This window comes from Erinaceus europaeus, chromosome 7, assembly GCF_950295315.1.
Source record: "Erinaceus europaeus chromosome 7, mEriEur2.1, whole genome shotgun sequence".
NCBI classification, from domain to species: Eukaryota; Metazoa; Chordata; class Mammalia; order Eulipotyphla; family Erinaceidae; genus Erinaceus; species Erinaceus europaeus.
Window position 1 is genome coordinate 114,129,084 of NC_080168.1, and position 18,814 is coordinate 114,147,897.

At 44.0% G+C, this 18,814-nt stretch overlaps 1 protein-coding gene across 4 annotated transcripts in view; it reads right to left on the reverse strand.

The window, feature by feature from the left end:
* Window positions 1-251: 251 nt before the first annotated feature.
* The window catches only part of DIP2B (disco interacting protein 2 homolog B), a 252,104-nt gene continuing 233,541 nt past the window's right edge, over window positions 252-18,814 (reverse strand). For all 4 annotated transcript variants that reach the window (XM_060195371.1, XM_060195370.1, XM_060195368.1 and 1 more), the window contains 7 exons: window positions 18,271-18,441; window positions 16,292-16,353; window positions 15,387-15,444; window positions 11,316-11,390; window positions 9,998-10,175; window positions 9,454-9,577; window positions 252-4,573 (listed from right to left, as the gene is read on the reverse strand). In XM_060195371.1, coding sequence (XP_060051354.1) covers window positions 4,321-4,573; window positions 9,454-9,577; window positions 9,998-10,175; window positions 11,316-11,390; window positions 15,387-15,444; window positions 16,292-16,353; window positions 18,271-18,441 — 921 coding nt within the window. In that variant the 3' untranslated portion in view covers window positions 252-4,320. The remainder of the gene's footprint in view (window positions 4,574-9,453; window positions 9,578-9,997; window positions 10,176-11,315; window positions 11,391-15,386; window positions 15,445-16,291; window positions 16,354-18,270; window positions 18,442-18,814) is intronic.

The following is an 18,814-nucleotide window of genomic DNA, read 5'->3' on the forward strand; positions in this document are numbered from 1 at the left end:
CTTGACATTTTCCAGTACTGAGACGTACAAATCAGACTGCTCAGTTCCCTTCGGTTCCTTCAGCTACCTTTGTCATATATTTTTGTTTGTTTTTCTTTCTACATTCTGTTATCCTTGGGTCGACAACCTGAAGTTAAAAGTTTATCAATACTACAACAACAATGAAAAACAACAAGGGCAACAAAAAAGGAAAATAAAAAAAAAAAGTTTATCAATTCCAGTCCTTCCAGTGTGTGAATCATTAAACACAATCAGGCATCAATATTTATTAACACAAGACAAAGGAAACACATTGAATGAGTTAATAGAACACTGTCCAGCCAGATGTTAAATTTAAAAATGTAGAACTAGTCTAATTTCAAATAAATAAAAAAAAAACTTTGTACATAATTACACAGCACTATTGTTTAAATTTGACACTGGTAAATCTTGACAGAAAGTAAACAAACAGCATTTAGGACTAAAAAAAATTATTCTTATATCTTTACACTCTCTTCCTCTGACAAATAACATGGTCCATCTACATATATCTAAATCAGAAATGTTATATGAATGATAAAGAAAAGGCCCGTTGTGTATCTGGAGAATTGCAGCTTCTTGCTCCAAATACTCTAGCTTGTACATCAAAGCAGACAACAAAAACAACACTAAGGCATAGATCATGTTGGAGTTTGAGGGTGAGGTGATAACTCCTCATTGCTTGAGTCAAAGATTCCTGGATATTCAAGGAAAGTAATTTATTTGGCCAAGATATTGAGCACCATGCCTGGGGCCGAGACCTTGTCAAGACCTCAGGCCCTTGGTTGATTCAACAAAAGCATTAAGCAAGCCTTGCTCAAATACTAAAGTCAGAAGACACACTTGTAGATCATTAGACGGGGAATGGTCCCTAAATAGCTTGAGGCAGCAGAACTTCAGGAAGAAAGGACATGGTACTAAGGGGAGTGGGGGTCTTCACGAGGCAGGAAGTAAACAGGCTGGATTCACTAATGTCTGTTGGCATGCTGAGTTTTCCCAGGGTTTCACTGGTATGGGAGATAGCATTCGTGCAGCTCTAAGAAGCCCTAGGGACGAGACATTTTCCTGAGGCAGCCCCCTTCCTGATCTACTTCAGTTATTTCTACTGAGAGGCAGAGAGGTTCAGAAACTTTCAGAATAGATTGCTCTTAACCTGTTGAGATGGGGGTAGGAGGAGATGGGATGCTTCTTGTTTTCCACAGGCACGAAAACCCAGACAGAATGTGTTCCACAGGACTAGCAAGGCGGTTTTTAATCAATAATGACCTTTGGGGCTTGCCTTAAGAGTCAGTTTTACCACAGAGGTTCTACTTACTATGGAAAGAGTAAGAGCGCTGTGTCATGAAAAGAAAGTTTTCTTATTCAGGTCTACAACAGAATAGGCATTAAGCCCACAGAAAACCCTGCAAAGCCTCCAAGCTAACGACTGGACTTCCATCCATCCATCTAGAGGGTACTTTTCCAGAGGTGCTGATAACTGCTTCCCAAGACAAGACACCAACCTTCTTTCCTCCATTAGCATTTTCTGGCTTCAAGGGATATGCAAAAGATCAATAACGCAACTGCAGGCAGAAAGAAACAGTGGGACTAAGCAGTGATCTGAGAATCCCTAATATTAGACAACCAGTCCCTAAGTAACCAAGAGTTGGCCATATTCTGAGATTCATGGAGTATCTGATTTGCAGGAAATAGAAAAGATCTGCATATCCAGTATCAGAGCCACTACCCTGTGACTTCTGGCAACTGTGGCTAGTTTAAACTGAGATATCCATAATATACACTAGATTTCAAAGATACGCTGTAAAAAGAGGAAAACAAATATCTCAGTAATAATCTTTATATAGATTCCATGTTACAGTGCTAGTACTTAATGATATACTGGGTTAGATAAAAATATATTAAAGTCAATTTTATCTATTATTTTTTACTTTGTAAAAACATGGCTACTATTTTTTTTTTTTTTTTTTTACCAGAGCACTACTCAGCTCTGGCGTATGGTGGTGTGGGGGGATTGAACCTGGAACCTGATGAAGCCTCAGGCATGAGAGTCTGTTTGCATAACCATTATGCTATCTACCCCTGCCCATAAATTTTTTTAAATGATGTTAAGGGGCTCACATTACATTTCCAGCTAACACTCCTACTTCTGTAGGAATTATCATCAAAGCAACCCAGAAGATAGACTATGTCTTCCCATCACATCCCGCCTTTTGGAATTTGTGGATTATGAAGTTAGAGCTATTTAATCCTCAAGATCCCTTGCTTTGTTTAGTGAATCACTGAAAACCGTTCAAAGAAAAATTACTTTCCAAATAAGCAGGTAATTTTCTCTGCAAACCAAACCACTGTTGGTTGCTAGAATTTCTTGACCCAGTATAAGTGATGTCGTCCCCCCACCCCACCCCGTGTATTTTAAAGCCTCTCCCATCAAATGCAAATTAATTTCACTCAAAATGTTGAGAAAGAGATCTGGAACTGGAAAACGTGTTGAGGTCTGCCCTCTGTGGAGAATGAGTAGTGAGAAAAAGAGGGTTATGTAAAAGGAAGTCATAATGGGGCTTAAGAGTCGCAAGACTGTGTAAGGGCGGCCCTCAACAGTGCTGCCCTGGTGAGGGGTCTGGCTTTTGCATTATAAACCGTATTTTCAGGGTAATTACAAGTCTTAAAAATTGTTTAAAAACATATTTAGTTTACATGATGTTACAGTGGGGTAAATAATATGTTATTAAAATAGTCTAAATAAATATTTACACAATAGACCAGAGTGGGTCAAAGAGAACCATTCTTAATTTAACAAGTTAACTCTGTTCACTTTGAGTGTTTTTTTTTAATTTTTAAAAATATTTCTGTAAGAAAAAAATAATAAAATTCAACTATATTCCAACACACAAAGTATCAGACCAAAGAAAGGAAACTGAGCCAGAGGTCAAACTCAGTCCCAGGCTCAGTCCATTTGGCCAGGGCACCACAGTTATTTCAAATGAGTTTCTTGCATCCATTAGTCTTCCTCCCCCTATGTCAGCTTAAGCCTGGCTATTCTGGCAACCCAGATTGGTCAGTTTCTTGATGTGGACTTACAGAGCCTGATAGTTTCATGTGGTCCCACTGCCTTCCCTGCTTATTATTCCCACTCTTAAACCCCTGCCCTCATGAATGGGAATAGCAAGGGACATACTTTTTTTCTTTCACAAAAGAGAAGTCAGATATACCTTCAGGTTATGCATGTAACATATAAACTGTATAGAGTTTGTAATGGGCCTGGGGCAAGAGGAAATTCTTATGCCATCAATCTTAAATTGGGGGCCACAGTCAATTATTATGCTCCTTAGAGTAGGGTGGAGTCCAACCAATCTTGGTTGTTTTTTGTTTGTTTGTTTTCCTAACAGTTTGATTTTTTTTTTTTTAACTGAGATTTTCATCTTATAGAAACAGGTTGAATTCTTCAAAGCTTAAGCTGATTCTGGGAATGCAAACTTGAAACAAACAAACAAACATAGGCAGCTTTAGTTGGTAAAATACACCAGCCAACAGAAACACAGTACAATGTGCAGCAAAATCTGCAAATAGCTTGCACTTTTGAGTTGCCTAGTCAGTTATAGCACGTTAAGAGAATATTGTAATTCTCTCCAAGTAAATAGAAATGCTTCTACTTCAGCTGTTATCTCTATACAAGCCAGTTCTTCAATTTTTAGATCCATTATGTGTAATCGTATTTACATGTTTAAAACACTGGTCAAAACGTTTTACAGCCATAATTATCTATATATATATATAACATGTATATTATATATATAAAGTAGTTCTCAAATTCAGTGAGTTTTCTGATTTACTTATGTGTCAATTGCAAAGTAAGCTGAGTAGTTCCGTGTTAACAAAACCTGCAGAATGTCTAGCAAGGGTCAAATGGCAAAATACAGTACAGAGCAGGAACTGTGCAAGTCAGACTACCCCCTTCATATGAACGCGTTAAAGTCCCTTACAAAATTCTCAAATAGCATTAGATAAAAATACAAGTATGTACAACAGATGAAAAAAATGCAACATGCATGGAACTGCTTTAGTAATGTGCTGCTCACGCTGTGTCGAAAGCTCATGACTAACAGACTGTTAGCATTTTTTTCAATTTGCCACCACAGCACTTCCCTTCCCTGTGTTGTGTGACTGCAGAATTCCACAGGATGAGATGAAGGATATCATGTAGCCGTCTCCGCTTGTTTCACATCAGTTGAAAGCCTGCTCCTAGTCAAGGGCCTTTGGTCCTTGTGGTTTCTCAGGCTGGTCCCGTTGTCCCCACAAGGCTGGTTACATGTTGTAAGCCACGTAGATGGGGTCTAACTGGTCTGCTAGGAAACTGTCTCGGAGGTGCATCCGCTGCTTCTCTCCTCTGGAGTTGATGGGGATGACACCTGGGTCCACCACAACCACGACGCCGACGATGAGGTAATGCTCCTCCAAGACCACGTTTGTCACTAGCGGAACCAGATCCAGGGCCTCCTGCTCAGAGCCACACAGTTCCACAACAACCACAAGCAAGTTGGTCCACGTGAACACGGCGCTGAAATTGCAATCACATTCAGTTACTGTTGCTATGGATACCAGTCATCTTTTATAGCATTTTCCCTCCCAAGACTTCGCCCTGTACCCCACTTGGCTGCCTTCTCTTTTGGATCCAGTCAGAAGACTAGCAGCTATCTTTGTAATATATGACCTTGACCTTGCCATGTATTTGTAATATATAATAGTCGGGTCATAGCTGAGTTCCCCAAAATCTCTTGGGATTCTAGAAATGATATCAAAAGTTGTTCGTTGGTCACTTGAACTGAGGGCAGGTGGATGTGGGTAGCCAGATGTGCAGAGCAGCACAGAGAAGGGCTCTTCAGAGAAGAGAGAAAGAATGAAGATGCCCACATGGCTCTACAGGGTGAGAAGGCAGGTTCCCAAAGGCCTTCCCACCTTTATCTCTGCTGGTGTTGAGAGCCAGACTTAAAGACTTGTGGGAGGGGCTTGGGAGGCTAGACTATTGGGACTTAAAGGCATGAGGTCCCATGTTCACTCCCTGTCATCCCATGTGCCAGAGTGATGCTCTCATTCTCTCTCCCTCCCTCACTCCTTTCTCTTATTAATACATAAATAAATCTTTCTTTTAGAGACAAAGGAATCTGAGGTACTTTTCCCCACTGATTTTCTCTTTTTCTTAAGATTTTTCAAAGAAGTATGTTATTTGCAACATAAGAGATCTAAGATAATATTCTTTTTTTATTGTTGTTGTTGTTGTATAGGACAGAGAGAAATGGAGAGAGGAGGGGAAGACAGAGGGAGAAAGACAGACACCTGCAGACCTGCTTCATGGCCTGTGAAGCGAACCCTCTGCAGGTGGGGAGCCGGAGGCTGGAACCAGGATCCTTAAGCAGGCCCTTGCACTTACTTTGCGCCACCTGCACTTAACCCACTGCGCTACCACCAGACCCCCAAGATAATATTCTTATACCCAACAAGGAGTCAGCATGACCTCGTCTTGAGTTTAGTGCATCAATAAAGTGTCTTTCTCTCTTATTATGTCATAAAAGTTCCATAAGGTAGACAGCTGTCTTGACTACATATGGAGAGAGAGAAACAGAGACAGACAAGAGAGAGAGAGAGAAATTGAGGGAGAAAGAGATACCTGCACTGCTGGTTCACCACTTAAAAAAAAATTTTTTTTTCAAGATTTTATTTATTTATGAGGAAGATAGGAGGAGAGAGAAAGAATCAGACATCACTCTGGCACATGTGCTGCAGGGGATTGAACTCAGGGCCTCATGCTTGAGAGTCCAAAGCTTTATCACTGTGCCACCTCCCGGACCACTTCACCGCTCTAGAATAAATAAATTTTATTTATTTATTATTGGATAGAGACAAATTGAGAGGGGAGGGGAAGACAGAGGGAGAGAGACAGAGAGACACCTGTAGCACTGCTTTTCACTTGAAAAGTTTTCCCCCTACAGGTGGGGACCAGGCGCTTGAACCCAGGTTCCTGTGCACTATAGTGTGTCCGCTTAAGCAGGTGCACCACCACCTGGCCCCTAAGTCATGTTTTCTTACCTAGAAATTCTACTTAATTTTGTTTGAGACAGAGAGAGAGAGAGAGAGAGAGAGAGAGAGAGGGAGAGAGAGAGATACCATAGCACTGAAGCTTCCTTCAGTGCAGTGGGGACCGGACTCAAACTGTCATGAATATGGCAAAGCAGCCCACGGTCAGTGAGTCCTTTCATCAACCCCTACGTTTCCACCCAGCATAGGACAACTCTCGGGGCTGGGAGACAGTGCACCCGATGGAGGGCACATGTTATCATGCAAGTCCTAATCTGCGAGGGGGAAGGGGGAAGGGGGAAGGAAAATAAATTAAAAAAAAAAATTTTCAGGAAGGGGAAGATTGGTTATGCAAACAGACTGTCATGCCCGAGGTTCCCAGGTCCAATGCACTGCACCACCATAAGCCAGAACTGAGTAGTACACTGGTAAAAGCAACAACAACAACAAACACCAACTCATAATTTCAATAAAATATATATTTTTAATATTTATTTATTTTACTTATTCTTTTTTATTGCCCTTGTTTTTATTGTTGTAGTTATTATTGTTGTTATTGATATCGTCGTTGTTGGATAGGACAGAGAGAAATGGACAGAGGAGGGGAAGACAGAGAGAGGGAGAGAAAGACAGACACCTGCAGACCTGCTTCACCGCCTTTGAAGTGACTCCCCTGCAGGTGGGGAGCCGGGGGCTTGAACTGGGATCTTTACGCCGGTCCTTACGCTTTGTGCCACCTCTGCTTAACCCACTGCGCTACTGCCCGACTCCCCCAACCTTAATTTTTAAGGAGTTTTAAGTCTATCGGAAGTTAGATGACCCTTTATGTAGGCACAATGCAGGGGGAATTCCTGCAGCACTGAGAGGAAAATGAAATGAAACCGTTAATAAGGATCCTTTTCATCTGCTAATATTTAACAGTTTGTGAAGCACACTCTCATGTGAAGTGGCCACTGGTCAGGCAATAGCAGAGAAAGTATGTTAGCAGCCTAGGAGGGAGAGCTGGCCCTTAAAGTCGTGGGTTCTTTTTTTACCCCACCACACTCTGTTGCCTTTCCTTTCTGAAGCCAAAGTCCCAATCGGTGTTGGAACGGAGCGGGGCTGAGGAGCTGACCTCAGACTGAAGCCGCCTCCGGCACGGCAGTCTTTAGTCTTTGCCTTGTGCTGTACTCTCAGCGCTAGCTTTGCTGCTGATTTTCCTTTACTGGATTATCTCACCACCACAGTTATCACTGGGACTCTGCACCTGTGAGGTCCCACTGCTCCCCAGGCCTGGTAGGCTCTCTTTTAAAGACAGAGGGTGAGAGACAGAAAGGAAGAGAGAAGGGAAGGGAGAGAGAGGGCAGCACAGCACCACTCCACAGCTCATGAAGCTGCTCCTGTGTGGTGGCTGGGGGTTGAACCCAGGTCCCTCACCCGTGGTAAAATGTGCTCTCTTCTCAGTGAGCAATCAGGCCCTTAATTAACTTAAAAAATTTTTTTCCAGTGTAGGGGGTGCACCCAGGATATCACACAAGTGAGATTCCTCCAACTGAACAGACTCCCTAGGCTAATGTTTCCTTTTTATAAAAAATACTGGGTTGTTGGAGAAGTCATGATGCATTTCCGTGTAGAAAAACAGAGAAAAATAAGTCATGATTTTTCTGATAGCTCAATACTTATTTATGGAACTGGGGAAGATAGGAAAATGGTTATACAAAAGACTTTTATGCCTAAGGCTCTGCAGTCCCAGGTTCAATCCCCAGCACTGAGAAGTGCTATAGTTTAAAAATAATAAGGATAACTCTGGGGTGGGTGGGTGGGGAGAATACAGATCCAAGAAGGATGACAGAGGACCTAGTGGGGCTTGTACTGTTATATGGAAAACTGGGAAATGTTATGCATGTACAAACTACTGTATTTACTGTCAAGTGTAAAACATTAATTCCTCAATAAAGAAATTTAAAAATATATAAATAAATAATAATGATAATTTAAAAAATTTATTTAGGAGACAGAGGAGAGAGAACCAGAATGGAGCATTACTCTGGCATGAGTGAAGACCACATGTTTGAGAATCCAAAGCTTATTCACTGCGCCACCTCCCAGACGATACTACTCCAACTTTACATTTTTATTTTATAAGATTTATTTATAATAATCCAGGAGGTAGTGAAGTGGACTCTCAAGCACTAGACTCTCGAGCACGAGGCCCCAAGTTCAATCCCCGGCAGCACATGTACCAGAGTGATGTCTGGTTCTTTCTTGCTTCTCCTATCTTTCTCATTAATAAATAATATTTTTTAAATATTTATTTATTCCCTTTTGTTGCCCTTGTTTTATTGTTGTAGTTATTGTTGTTGTTGGATAAGACAGAGAGAAACGGAGAGAGGAGGGGAAGACAGAGATGGGGAGAGAAAGACAGACACCTGCAGACCTGCTTCACCGCCTGTGAAGCGACTCCCCTGCAGGTGGGGAGCTGGGGGCTCGAACCGGGAAAAATAATATTTTTAAGATTTATTTATATATCATGAGGAAGAGAATGAGAGAGGAGCAGGAGAGAAAGACCAGAACACTGTTCAACTCTGACATAAGATGGTGCTGGGTGAAACAAACAAACAAAAGACCCCCAGTCCTACTGGATTAGAGCCTACTCTTTTGTTTTTTAAATATTTTTATTTTATTTTATTTTAATGAGAGGTATAGAGAGAGGGAAGAGAGACCAGAGCTCCCTCAGCTCTGGCTTATGGTGGTGCTGGGGACTGAACCTGGGACCTTGGAGCCTCGGGCATGAGAGTCTCTTTGCATAACCATTATGAAAAGAAAAAAAAAAAAGATGGTGCTGGGCACAGCCATGGAGGTGGCACAGTGGTAGAGTTCCAGACTTCAGAGCATGAGGTCCTGAGTTCAGTCGCTGGCACCTCATATGCCAGAGTGATGTTCTGGCTCTCTGTCTCTCTCATGAAATAATAAGATAAATGTTTTACAATAAAGACAAAACAAACAGCAATCAGAAGGTTATCTCAGGGATAGGACATGCGCCCATGGGCCCTGTGGCATGCAAGCTGCTGCTCTAACAGGCTGAAGTAGCTACCTACCTACCTATCTCCCAGCCCCCCAAGTCTTTGAGGCAGATGATCAGTTAGGGTCTTTCCACATACTAAGAGTCTTTCACCAAGAGAGTTCCATACTGGGCACTTAGCATCTGCCTACCACGGCATATGGCCACCGAGCTGCAGCTGGGTCAGCCCACTTGTTTTCTTACACCTCTCTTGGGAGTTCAGCTTGTAGGTGGGATGTGGTGCGGAGGGCTTATGACTTAGAGCAGTTTAAACTGATAACCTCAGCCGAGGTGGGAACCCAATCTGTGCAGGCAGGGGGATTTACCATTCAGCAATGCTCCTGTGGATCCGAGACACTGAGGTCTCGATATCAATTGGGTGGTATCGTAATCCTCTTAGTTCCAGGGTCTCGTCCAGAGCTCCCACCACATACAGTGCATCATGACGCTCTGACAGAAAGAGAGAGAGAGAGAGAGATCTGGTATTAGACACGCTGAATGCAAACAAGGCTTGAGTTGAAAGCAAATGCAGGGAGTCAGGCGGTAGTGCAGTGGGTTAAGCGCAGGTGGCGCAAAGCGCAAGGCCTAGTGTAAGGATCCCGGTTCGAGCCCCCAGCTTCACACCTGCAGGGGGGTCAGTCACAGTCACTTCACAATCGGTGAAGCAGGTCTGCAGGTGTCTCTCTTTCTCTCCCCCTCTCTGTCTTCCCCTCCTCTCTCCATTTCTCTCTGTCCTATCCAACAACGACAACATCAATAACAACTACAACAATAAAACAAGGGCAACAAAAGGGAATAAATAAATAAATATTAAAAAAAAAAAAGAAAAGAAAGCAAATGCAAAGCAGGACAAAACAGGGTGAAAGATACCTCCTGTGGCTGCCGTGAGCTCAGTCCGGCGGACAAAGCCCAGGTATCCTGTCCGAGCCCAGAGTGTTTGTGCAGCATCTCCAAAGCTGAGGCGAGTGTTGAAATGATCGGCCTGAAGAGTCTCGCTGTCATAGATGGTGTAATAGCCACTGGCAGTGTGGGAGCTGTTTACCCAAATCTGTAACAAGAAAAGGGTACTGATAACATTTCACCAGGAACATACAACTGTCTCAATTTCGATTCTCTTGGGATTGTTTTTGATTTCTGAATCTCATTTCTATTTTCAGAACAATAACACAACTACAACGATAGCAGCTGACATTTATCAAGTGTTTACCGTGTGTTCAGCAGTGAGCTAAGTGCTTTCTATGCCTTATCTCCATCAGCCCTCACACAGATGGTGTAGCCATCTTCTCTTATACAATGGAAGAAACAAGCAGCTAGAAATGGAGAGACCTAAGAGCCTCCTGCCCAAGCCAGTGTGACTGCAGAGGCTAATGCTCTAAGCCATCCCACTGCCCTGCCTTCCTGTCTCACTTCTCAGCCTCTTCTGGGGTCTCCCACAGGCACCAGGGGAGGATTTCTGTGCTGCTGAGACTGAGGTATCCATAACAGGGCATGTGAACTGACGATCTGAACACAGCTATGCAAGCAGTGACAAAAGTAATAAAAACATTTACTGAGCACATGTTAATGTGATGGGAATAGCTCCGTGCGCATTACAGATACAGGCATCAGTGCATCTCATTGTCACATGATTCTACAAGGGGGGCAAGGTAGTGGAATTACTGGTAGTCACAGATCAAGAAACCGAGTCAGAGAGGTAAATAACTTCCTCAACACCGAGAACCGGCAAAGTCTGGGTCCTCTGGCTCCACTCCCAGTCAGCCGAGGGACGAAACAACAGTGTCCTTCAAGGACTTGGAGGAAGAAAATTCAGTCTTTAAAAATATGTATCAATATAGAAACGGGTACGGCCTGAAAGAGAAAATACACTTTGCATCGATTTGTAAATACCGCCGCCTCCTTTCAGTTCTCTCTCTTCATAATGGGAATGGGCAGCAGCATTCGCACATTTTTTTCTTAGCTCAGGGGTCCAGTGGGCAAATCTGGGACTAACTCTAGTTTGGATAGTAAAATCTTCTCTAAATGTGGATTTCCCTTCTGTCCGTCCATAGCCGCCTTGTGCATTTCAGGGAGAGATGAAAAACTCCTGGTGTGAGAAGAGCTCTACTCAAGATTCCACTGACTTCTACAAGGTGAGTTCTAAAGGATTTCACTGCTGACTTTTCAGAGTAAAGGTGAAAATCATACATACCTCTCCCAGGTGAGAATCTCCAACAGGCCCTTTGGTCTCGGGATTAACGATGACCACTTTCACTCCAGGTAAAATCTAAGAATCAAAGTGAAACACAGCGTGAATTTAATTATAGGTAATGACCTCTAGGAAGTGCAGTCACCTCCCCTCTGATCCCACCGGTGAGGTGAGAAGTGCACAAAAGTCAGGGGCTCTCTGAATGGTGCTAAGTGCATCACCCTCCGTGACTAGAGATACAATAAGACTCAAAACAAAACAAAAGAAATATGAGACTGAGAACGATGCTAGGGGTTGGGCAGTGGGAAAGAAAGGCTTGTTTATTCATGATGCCCCTTAACCTTGTCTTTCTATGTACGAATGTATTTCTATTAGACACTATTACGATTAAAAACCCTACAGTCGTCACCTGGGCTCACACTTCAGATCTCAAGTGAGAGGGCCATTCTGTGCTAGGAGCTAAACTGAAGCTTCGGAAGCACTCGAACACACTATCTGAAGCAGATTCAGATTTGACCAGACTAGAGGATCAGCCCAGTTCCACCTTTAAGGCATCAGGCACAGTGGAACCAGAGTCTTTGTCCCATGGCCTCAGACAGCCTGTGGATGGGTGAGTTGCAAACACTTTTCTGACTCCCTTTTCTGTGTTTCAGAATCATTAGAAGGGATTCTGTGACATTACTCTTGCTTTAAGGGCTGGGAAATTTGACAGTCCCTGCTGAATTCTATTGCCCTTTGTAAGTTGTGCAAAACTGTTAAGAGGCTGAATGTTGTGCCCACCAGACTCCGCATATGTTGAAACCTAGTTCCCAATGTGAAGGTGCCAAGAGGTAAGGCCACAGGGGGTGACCAGGTACAACCAGGCACCTTGATGTTTCCATTCTTCAGAACTGTGCGGCGGAGTCTCTGCTGTGGACAGGCCACGCAGGCTATGGCATTCTGTTATAGCAGACTGGAGGTGGATTAAGAAAACAACTAAATGTTTTATTGGACATTAAAAGGGGGGGTCAGGTGGTGGCGCACCTGGTTGAGCACATGTATTACAATGTGCAAGGACCTGGGTTCGAGCCCCCGTCCCCACCTGCAGGGGGAAAGCTTTGCGAGTAGTGAAGCAGGGCTGCAGGTGTTTCTCTGTCTCTCTCCCTTTGTATCTCCCCCACCCCTCTTGATTTCTGGTTGTCTCTATCCAATAAATAAATAGAGATAATAATTTTTTTTAAATTATTATTTATTTGGGGGGCTTTGCTAGGGCTTTGTGCCTGCATGCTTCCATTACTCCTGGTGGCAGACTCTCCAGTCTGTCTCCCTCCCAGGTAAAGGGCGAGAGACAGAGGGAAGGAGAGATGCCACAGGAATATTCCATGGGTCGTCCATGAAGCTTCCCTCTGCACGGTGTTCCTGTGTGGTTTCCAGGGACTAGAACCTGGGTCTTCATGCGTGATAAAGTATGTGCTCTACTAGGTGAGTTATCTCCAACCCCTTATTTAGTATTTTTAAAAATATTTATTTGTGGGGGCCGGGCGGTAGCGCAGTGGGTTGAGCACATGTGGTGCGAAGCGCAAGGACTGGCATAGGGATCCCGGTTGAGCCCCTGACTCCCCACCTGTGGGAGGAGGGGGGGTCGCTTCATGAGCAGTGAAGCAGGTCTGCAGGTGTCTTTCTCTCCTCCTCTCTGTCTTCCCCTCCTCTCTCCATTTCTCTCTATCCTATCCAACAACGACAAAAACATTAATAATAACCACGATTAAGGAAAAACAAACCAAACAACCAGGGCAACAAAAGGGGAAAAAAAAAAGCCTCCAGGAATAATGGATTCATGGTGCAGGCACCGAGCTCCAGCAATAACCCTGGAGACAAAAATATATATATATTTATTGTGGTCTGGGAGGTGGTGTAATGGATAAAGCACAAGTTCAATCCCCGGAAGCAAATGTAACACAGTGATATCTGGCTCTATCTCTTTCCTCCTTGTTTCTCATTAATAAATAAAATCTTTAAACAAATTATTTATTTAATGGGGAAGGGGCTGTGGGGGGAGAGGTAAGAGCAGGACTCTGGCACATGTGGTACCAAAGACTGAACTCTGAATCTCATGCCCGCAAGCTTAGAACCCTACAACTGTATTTCCTCCTGGGTCACTCTTTAGTATATATGACTCCATCTATCTCTATGTGACTATCTATATCTATGACTCTACCTACCTACCTAGCTCTCTTTTCATGTATTTATTTGACAAACCAGAGAAAAACTGAGAGGGAAGAGGGCCAGAGAGGGAGACAGAGCAACACCTGCAGCTACGCCTCACCAGCTGTAAAGCTCCCCTGCAGGTGGGGTCTGGGGCTTAAACCCTGATGCTCGCACACGTGACATCTGTGCTCAAGCAGGCGCACCACCACTGGGCCCTGTAGCTATGTATCTAGCATCATGCAGCGGAGTGTTGGGCTTGAACCTAGGTTGTGAACATGGCTGAGCTGCACACTGCCCAAGTAGGCTACTTTGCTGGCTGCATATAATATATATCTTTTTTTTTTTTAAGATTTTATTTATTAATGAGAAAGACAGGAGGAGAGAGAAAGAACCAGACATCACTCTGGCACATGTGCTGCCGGGGATCGAACTCAGGACCTCATGCTTGAGAGTCCAAAGTTTTCTCACTGCACCACCTCCCAGACCACGATAATATATATCTTTTAAAGATTTATTTTATTTGAGATAGAGTGAGGAGAGAGAGACAGAAAGAGAAAAGTCAGAACTCATTCTGGTACATGTGGTCCTGGGGACTTAACCAGGAGACTCAAGTATGCAAGTCCTATGCTCTGCCAGCTGAGCTGTTACTCTGTCCATCAACTTAATGTTTTATTATTTATTAATGAGAGTTAAGGAGAGAGAGAGAGATAGGTTACCAGAGCAACGCTCTACTGCATGTGCTGCTGAGTACTGAACTTGAGGCCTCCTGCTTGGAGTCCAATGCTTTATCTACTGTACTACCACTGGGACCACTACTTAACATTTTCAACTTCTTAACATTTCATTCTTTTTTTAAATAAATCTTATCCCCATAAAAAACCTGGGAGTCTGGCGGTAGCGCAAGGGGTTAAGCACAAGGACCGGTGTAAGGATCCTGGTTCGAGCCCCCGGCTCCCCACCTGCAGGGGAGTCCCTTCACTAGCGGTGAAGCAGGTCTGCAGGTGTCTATCTTTCTCTCCCCTTCTCTGTCTTCCCCTCCTCTCTCCATTTCTGTCTTGTCTTATCCAACAATGATGACATCAATAACAACAACATTAATAACTACAACAAGGGCAATAAAAAGGAGTAAACATTTTAAAATCTTTTTAAAAAAAACACCATTTAGGAATACCCTTCATCAGATTCTCACTTTGATTTCTCTTTCAACTGTAAATAAATGTTTTTTTGGGGGGGATATAGCATAATGGTTATGCAAAAGACTTTCATGCCTGAGGCACCAGAAGCCCCAGCTAAAACCCTTCACACCATTATATGCCAGAGCTGAGCATTGCTCTGGTAAAACAAATGCATTAACAGTAATAAAACAAAACAAAGTTTTCTTTGATCACAAGTCATGCCCTACCTGCTGCCCTTGCTCTTGTCCTCATAAAACTTACACAGATGGAACTGGGTCTTGTTACGTTTTGCTCTTCCCTCTAACTCAAATATAATGAACAGCAAATTTTGAGGGCTTGTCAAATAGGAAAAATATGTCAGTGGATGTTTAAAAAAACCTGTGGAAGGATGGGGGAGACAGCATAATGGTCATGCAAAAGACTTGCATGCCTTAGGCTCTGAAGTCCCAGGTTCAATCCCCAGTACCACCATAAACCAGAACTGAGCAGTGTTCTGTTAAAAGACAAAAACTGTGGGAATTAGGCAAGCTCAATTCTGCTATCCTTTTTATCTGTATACCTGATGAATTTTAACCCGTCAGTCACACTGAAATTCCTGAACTGTCTCCAGCATTCACCCGAGTTTTCTCTTGGGTAGTGGCGCTGCTTCAGGCTTCCTCAAACTGCAGCACTTTCCACAGACCACTCCACAGTGGCTAACAGAACACATTACCTTTCCAGACTCGGAGAGCAGCAAACTCTGGGGGGCGCCCCGTTCCACAAGACGAACCCTGCAGAAGAAGAATGGTTATTCTATTGTAAGCCTTTCAAACAACGAATTCACACAGCCTATTACAGGTATCTGCTGCCTTCCTACGGCCTCTGTTTGGCCTCTCCTGAGTATTCTCAAACCTGGCATTACTGGCATTTTGAGCCACGCAATTCTTTGAGTAAAAGGTTATCTTGAACACTGGAGGCTGTTCAGCAACATCCAAGGCCTCTAGATGTCAGTACCACTCCCCCGTGCCATTTCACAACCAAAAATGTCCCCACTGGCAAATGTCCTCAGGAAGGCAAACTCCCTGGCTGCAGACCCCGCGTTACAGAGAGGTGCCACCTGTGCAGGCTGGGTCTGTGCCAGCGGCTGGCTCATGAAGGCACACAGCCAAGTCAGTGGGACCTGGAAGAGGCCCCTGAGCCCCGAGGCCAAGTGCTCACCTGGGGACCCAGCTGAAACACCCTTGTAAGCTGAGGAGGAGGCAAACTTTCGCACCTGGGGTTAAGACAAAACGTTGTTGATAACACCTGATTCTGCCTCACTCGTCTTGTCTGCCCCGTCTTTTATTTTTAAATATCTAGAGTTCAGCCTCTCTCTATTTCAGTCTAATTTATGCCAAAGTGTCACAAAATACATGTTTACCCAGGTAGGAACCAAGTATTGCATTTTGACATTAAAGAGCAGTGCAGCAGCTGTGAGAATTACAGACTTGTTAGCGGGTAAAAGTTACCAGGTGTTACGGACCCACTCCAACCCTCTCCCCGCCCCCACTCGGAAGATACAGAGGAGATGGGGGCTCAGAGTGCAGATCTTTTTATGTGTAGGGACCCTAAAGGGTGAGCATAAGAAACCCACCATACCTGTCATGCCTCAGTGATTTCAAGTCTACGTAAACAGTAGTTGGATCTGGCCCTGAGGTTCCCTAAAGAAAAAATGAAGACACGGCTTATTTAAAATTTAGACAAACTGTTTTTACATTACTCATTTTCAGAAGAAGTAATATCAGTAAATAATTTAGTCACATACTTGAAAAATCCGAACTCTGTATGTGAGGTAGGGTGATAGCTAACACCTGAAAGAGATTCTAGCCAGCTAGACCCCGTTTTTCTCCTCTCTTCCTCTGGGGCAAGGCCCGGACCCTTTTCACAGGGGCTGCAGTAGTACTTACTGCAAGGTTATCAGGCTGAGGAGAACTCTGATCCTCAAACTCTGAGGGAGGGAGGGAGGGAGGGAGGGATTGTCAAAGCCAGCCCGGGCCCACACTGGTAGCATGGGGCCCAGGGTGGGGCTTGAGGCTACAGCATCTTGATGCTACTGGGAAATCACGTGGTCGTCCGTTGTCAGAGCAGACCTGTGTTTGCATTATTAGCCTCTAAGAGACAGCACTTTTTCTTTTTGTAATCTCTATAGTTCCTTTTCTATCTTTTTTTTTTTTTTTTTTTTTTTTTTTTGCTTCCAGGGTTATTGCTGTGGTTTGGTGCCTACACTACAAATCCGCTGCTCCTGGAGGCCATTTTCCCCATATTTTTTTTTTGTTGCCCTTGTTATTATTATTGTCGTCATTACTGTTGTTGGATAGGGCAAAGAGAAATCGAGAGAAGAGGGGGAGACAGAGAGGGGGAGATAAAGATAGACACCTGAAGACCTGCTTCACCACTTGCAAAGCGACCCCCCTTGTTGGTGGGTAGCCAGGAGCTCGAACTGGGATCCTTACGCCGGTCCTTGCATGTTGCACCATGTGCGCTTAACCCACTGCGCTACCACCTGACCCCCGTCATTCATTTAAAACATTTGTTTACTAATGAGAAAGTGATCCAGGGCATCATTATGGCACATATGATGCTGGGGACTGAAACTCATTTTTAAAAAATATTAATTTTATTTATTTATTTATTCCCTTTTGTTGCCCTTGTTTTATTGTTGTAGTTATTATTATTGTTGTTGTTATTGATGTTGTTGTTGGATAGGACAGAGAGAAATCGAGAGAGGAGGGGAAGACAGAAGGGGAGAGAAAGATAGACACCTGCAGACCTGCTTCACTGCCTGTGAAAAGACAGATGGAGAGCCGGGGGCTCGAACTGGGATCTTTATGCTGGTCCTTGCGCTTGGCACCATGTGCGCTTAACCGGCTGTGCTAACGCCCAACTCCCTGAATCTCATGTTTACGAGTCCAATGCTTTATCCACTGCACCACCTCCTGGGCTGCTCCTAGTCTGTCATTTACCCACCAAGAATAACAGGGCAACGTCCATCATTTGACTGAAATAAATAAAGTCTGTGGCCAGGCGTGGCGCACTCGGTTAAACGCACACATCACGGTGCACAAGGATCCAGGTTCAAGCCTCTGGTTCCCACCTGCAGGGAGAAAGCTTCTCAAGTGGTGAAGCAGTACTGCAGGTATCTTTTTGTCTCTCTCCTTCTCTATCTCTTTCTCCCCTCTCAATTTATGTCTCTATCCAATTATAAATAAACAAAGTCATATATATAATCCCTTTGCCAAAAAAAAAAGTCATAAAAAATGAAGGAGATTTTTAAAAAAAGCTAACATTTAGGATTCAAACAGAGTCAGAAATCACCTTGCCTTATCACTGACCATAAAATGACTAAACATTTACACTAGTGCTCGACTGCAGGGCTTGGCATCAAGTACGTGTCACCTGGTGACTCAGTCTTTCTACAGAATGAGCCTAAGAAGGGTAATACTGTTCTCTTCATCTCACAGAGGAGCAAAATGAGGTGCTGAGAAGATCAAAGCAAGCAAACAACACAGTCCTTCAGTAAGTGACTATGGCCAGGGCACACGCCAGGTGAGGTTTGAGAGAGAGCCCATGTCAGTCACCTGTAAACATATCGCTACGTTGACTCTTGACCCGAAAGTGGTGCTGACAGCGCGAGGGGAGAGCCCGATGTCTTTAAAGAGCTTGGAGAAGGACTGCTGGAGGGCAATGCGGGGCCGCTCCTCGGCCACCACCACGCACGTCCGGATGCAGGAGAGGTTGATTCCTCTCGTCTGAAAGACATCATGCACATGAGCAGGTTAGTGGGGTCCTTAAAGAACAGCATGAGGGTGGGGGTGTCGCCGTTCTCACGGGTCAGGAAAGCTAAGGAATGTCAGACACCTAGACGTGTGCAGAGCACGCCAGAGCATTCCACTGAGACCAGTCTGCTCATTCTCGCTCTCTTTTAAGATCTTTTATTTAATTACTTATTATTGGGCTAAGACAGAGGGGGTGGGGGAGAGAGGGAAAGAGACAGAGAGACAGCTGCAGCCGTAGTTCAGCACTCAGGTAGCACCCCTGCAGGTGGGACCGGGGTAGAACCCAGACCCTTGTATTTTTAACCCCCACCATTTTTTTTTAAAGATTAACTTTTTTCATCTATTA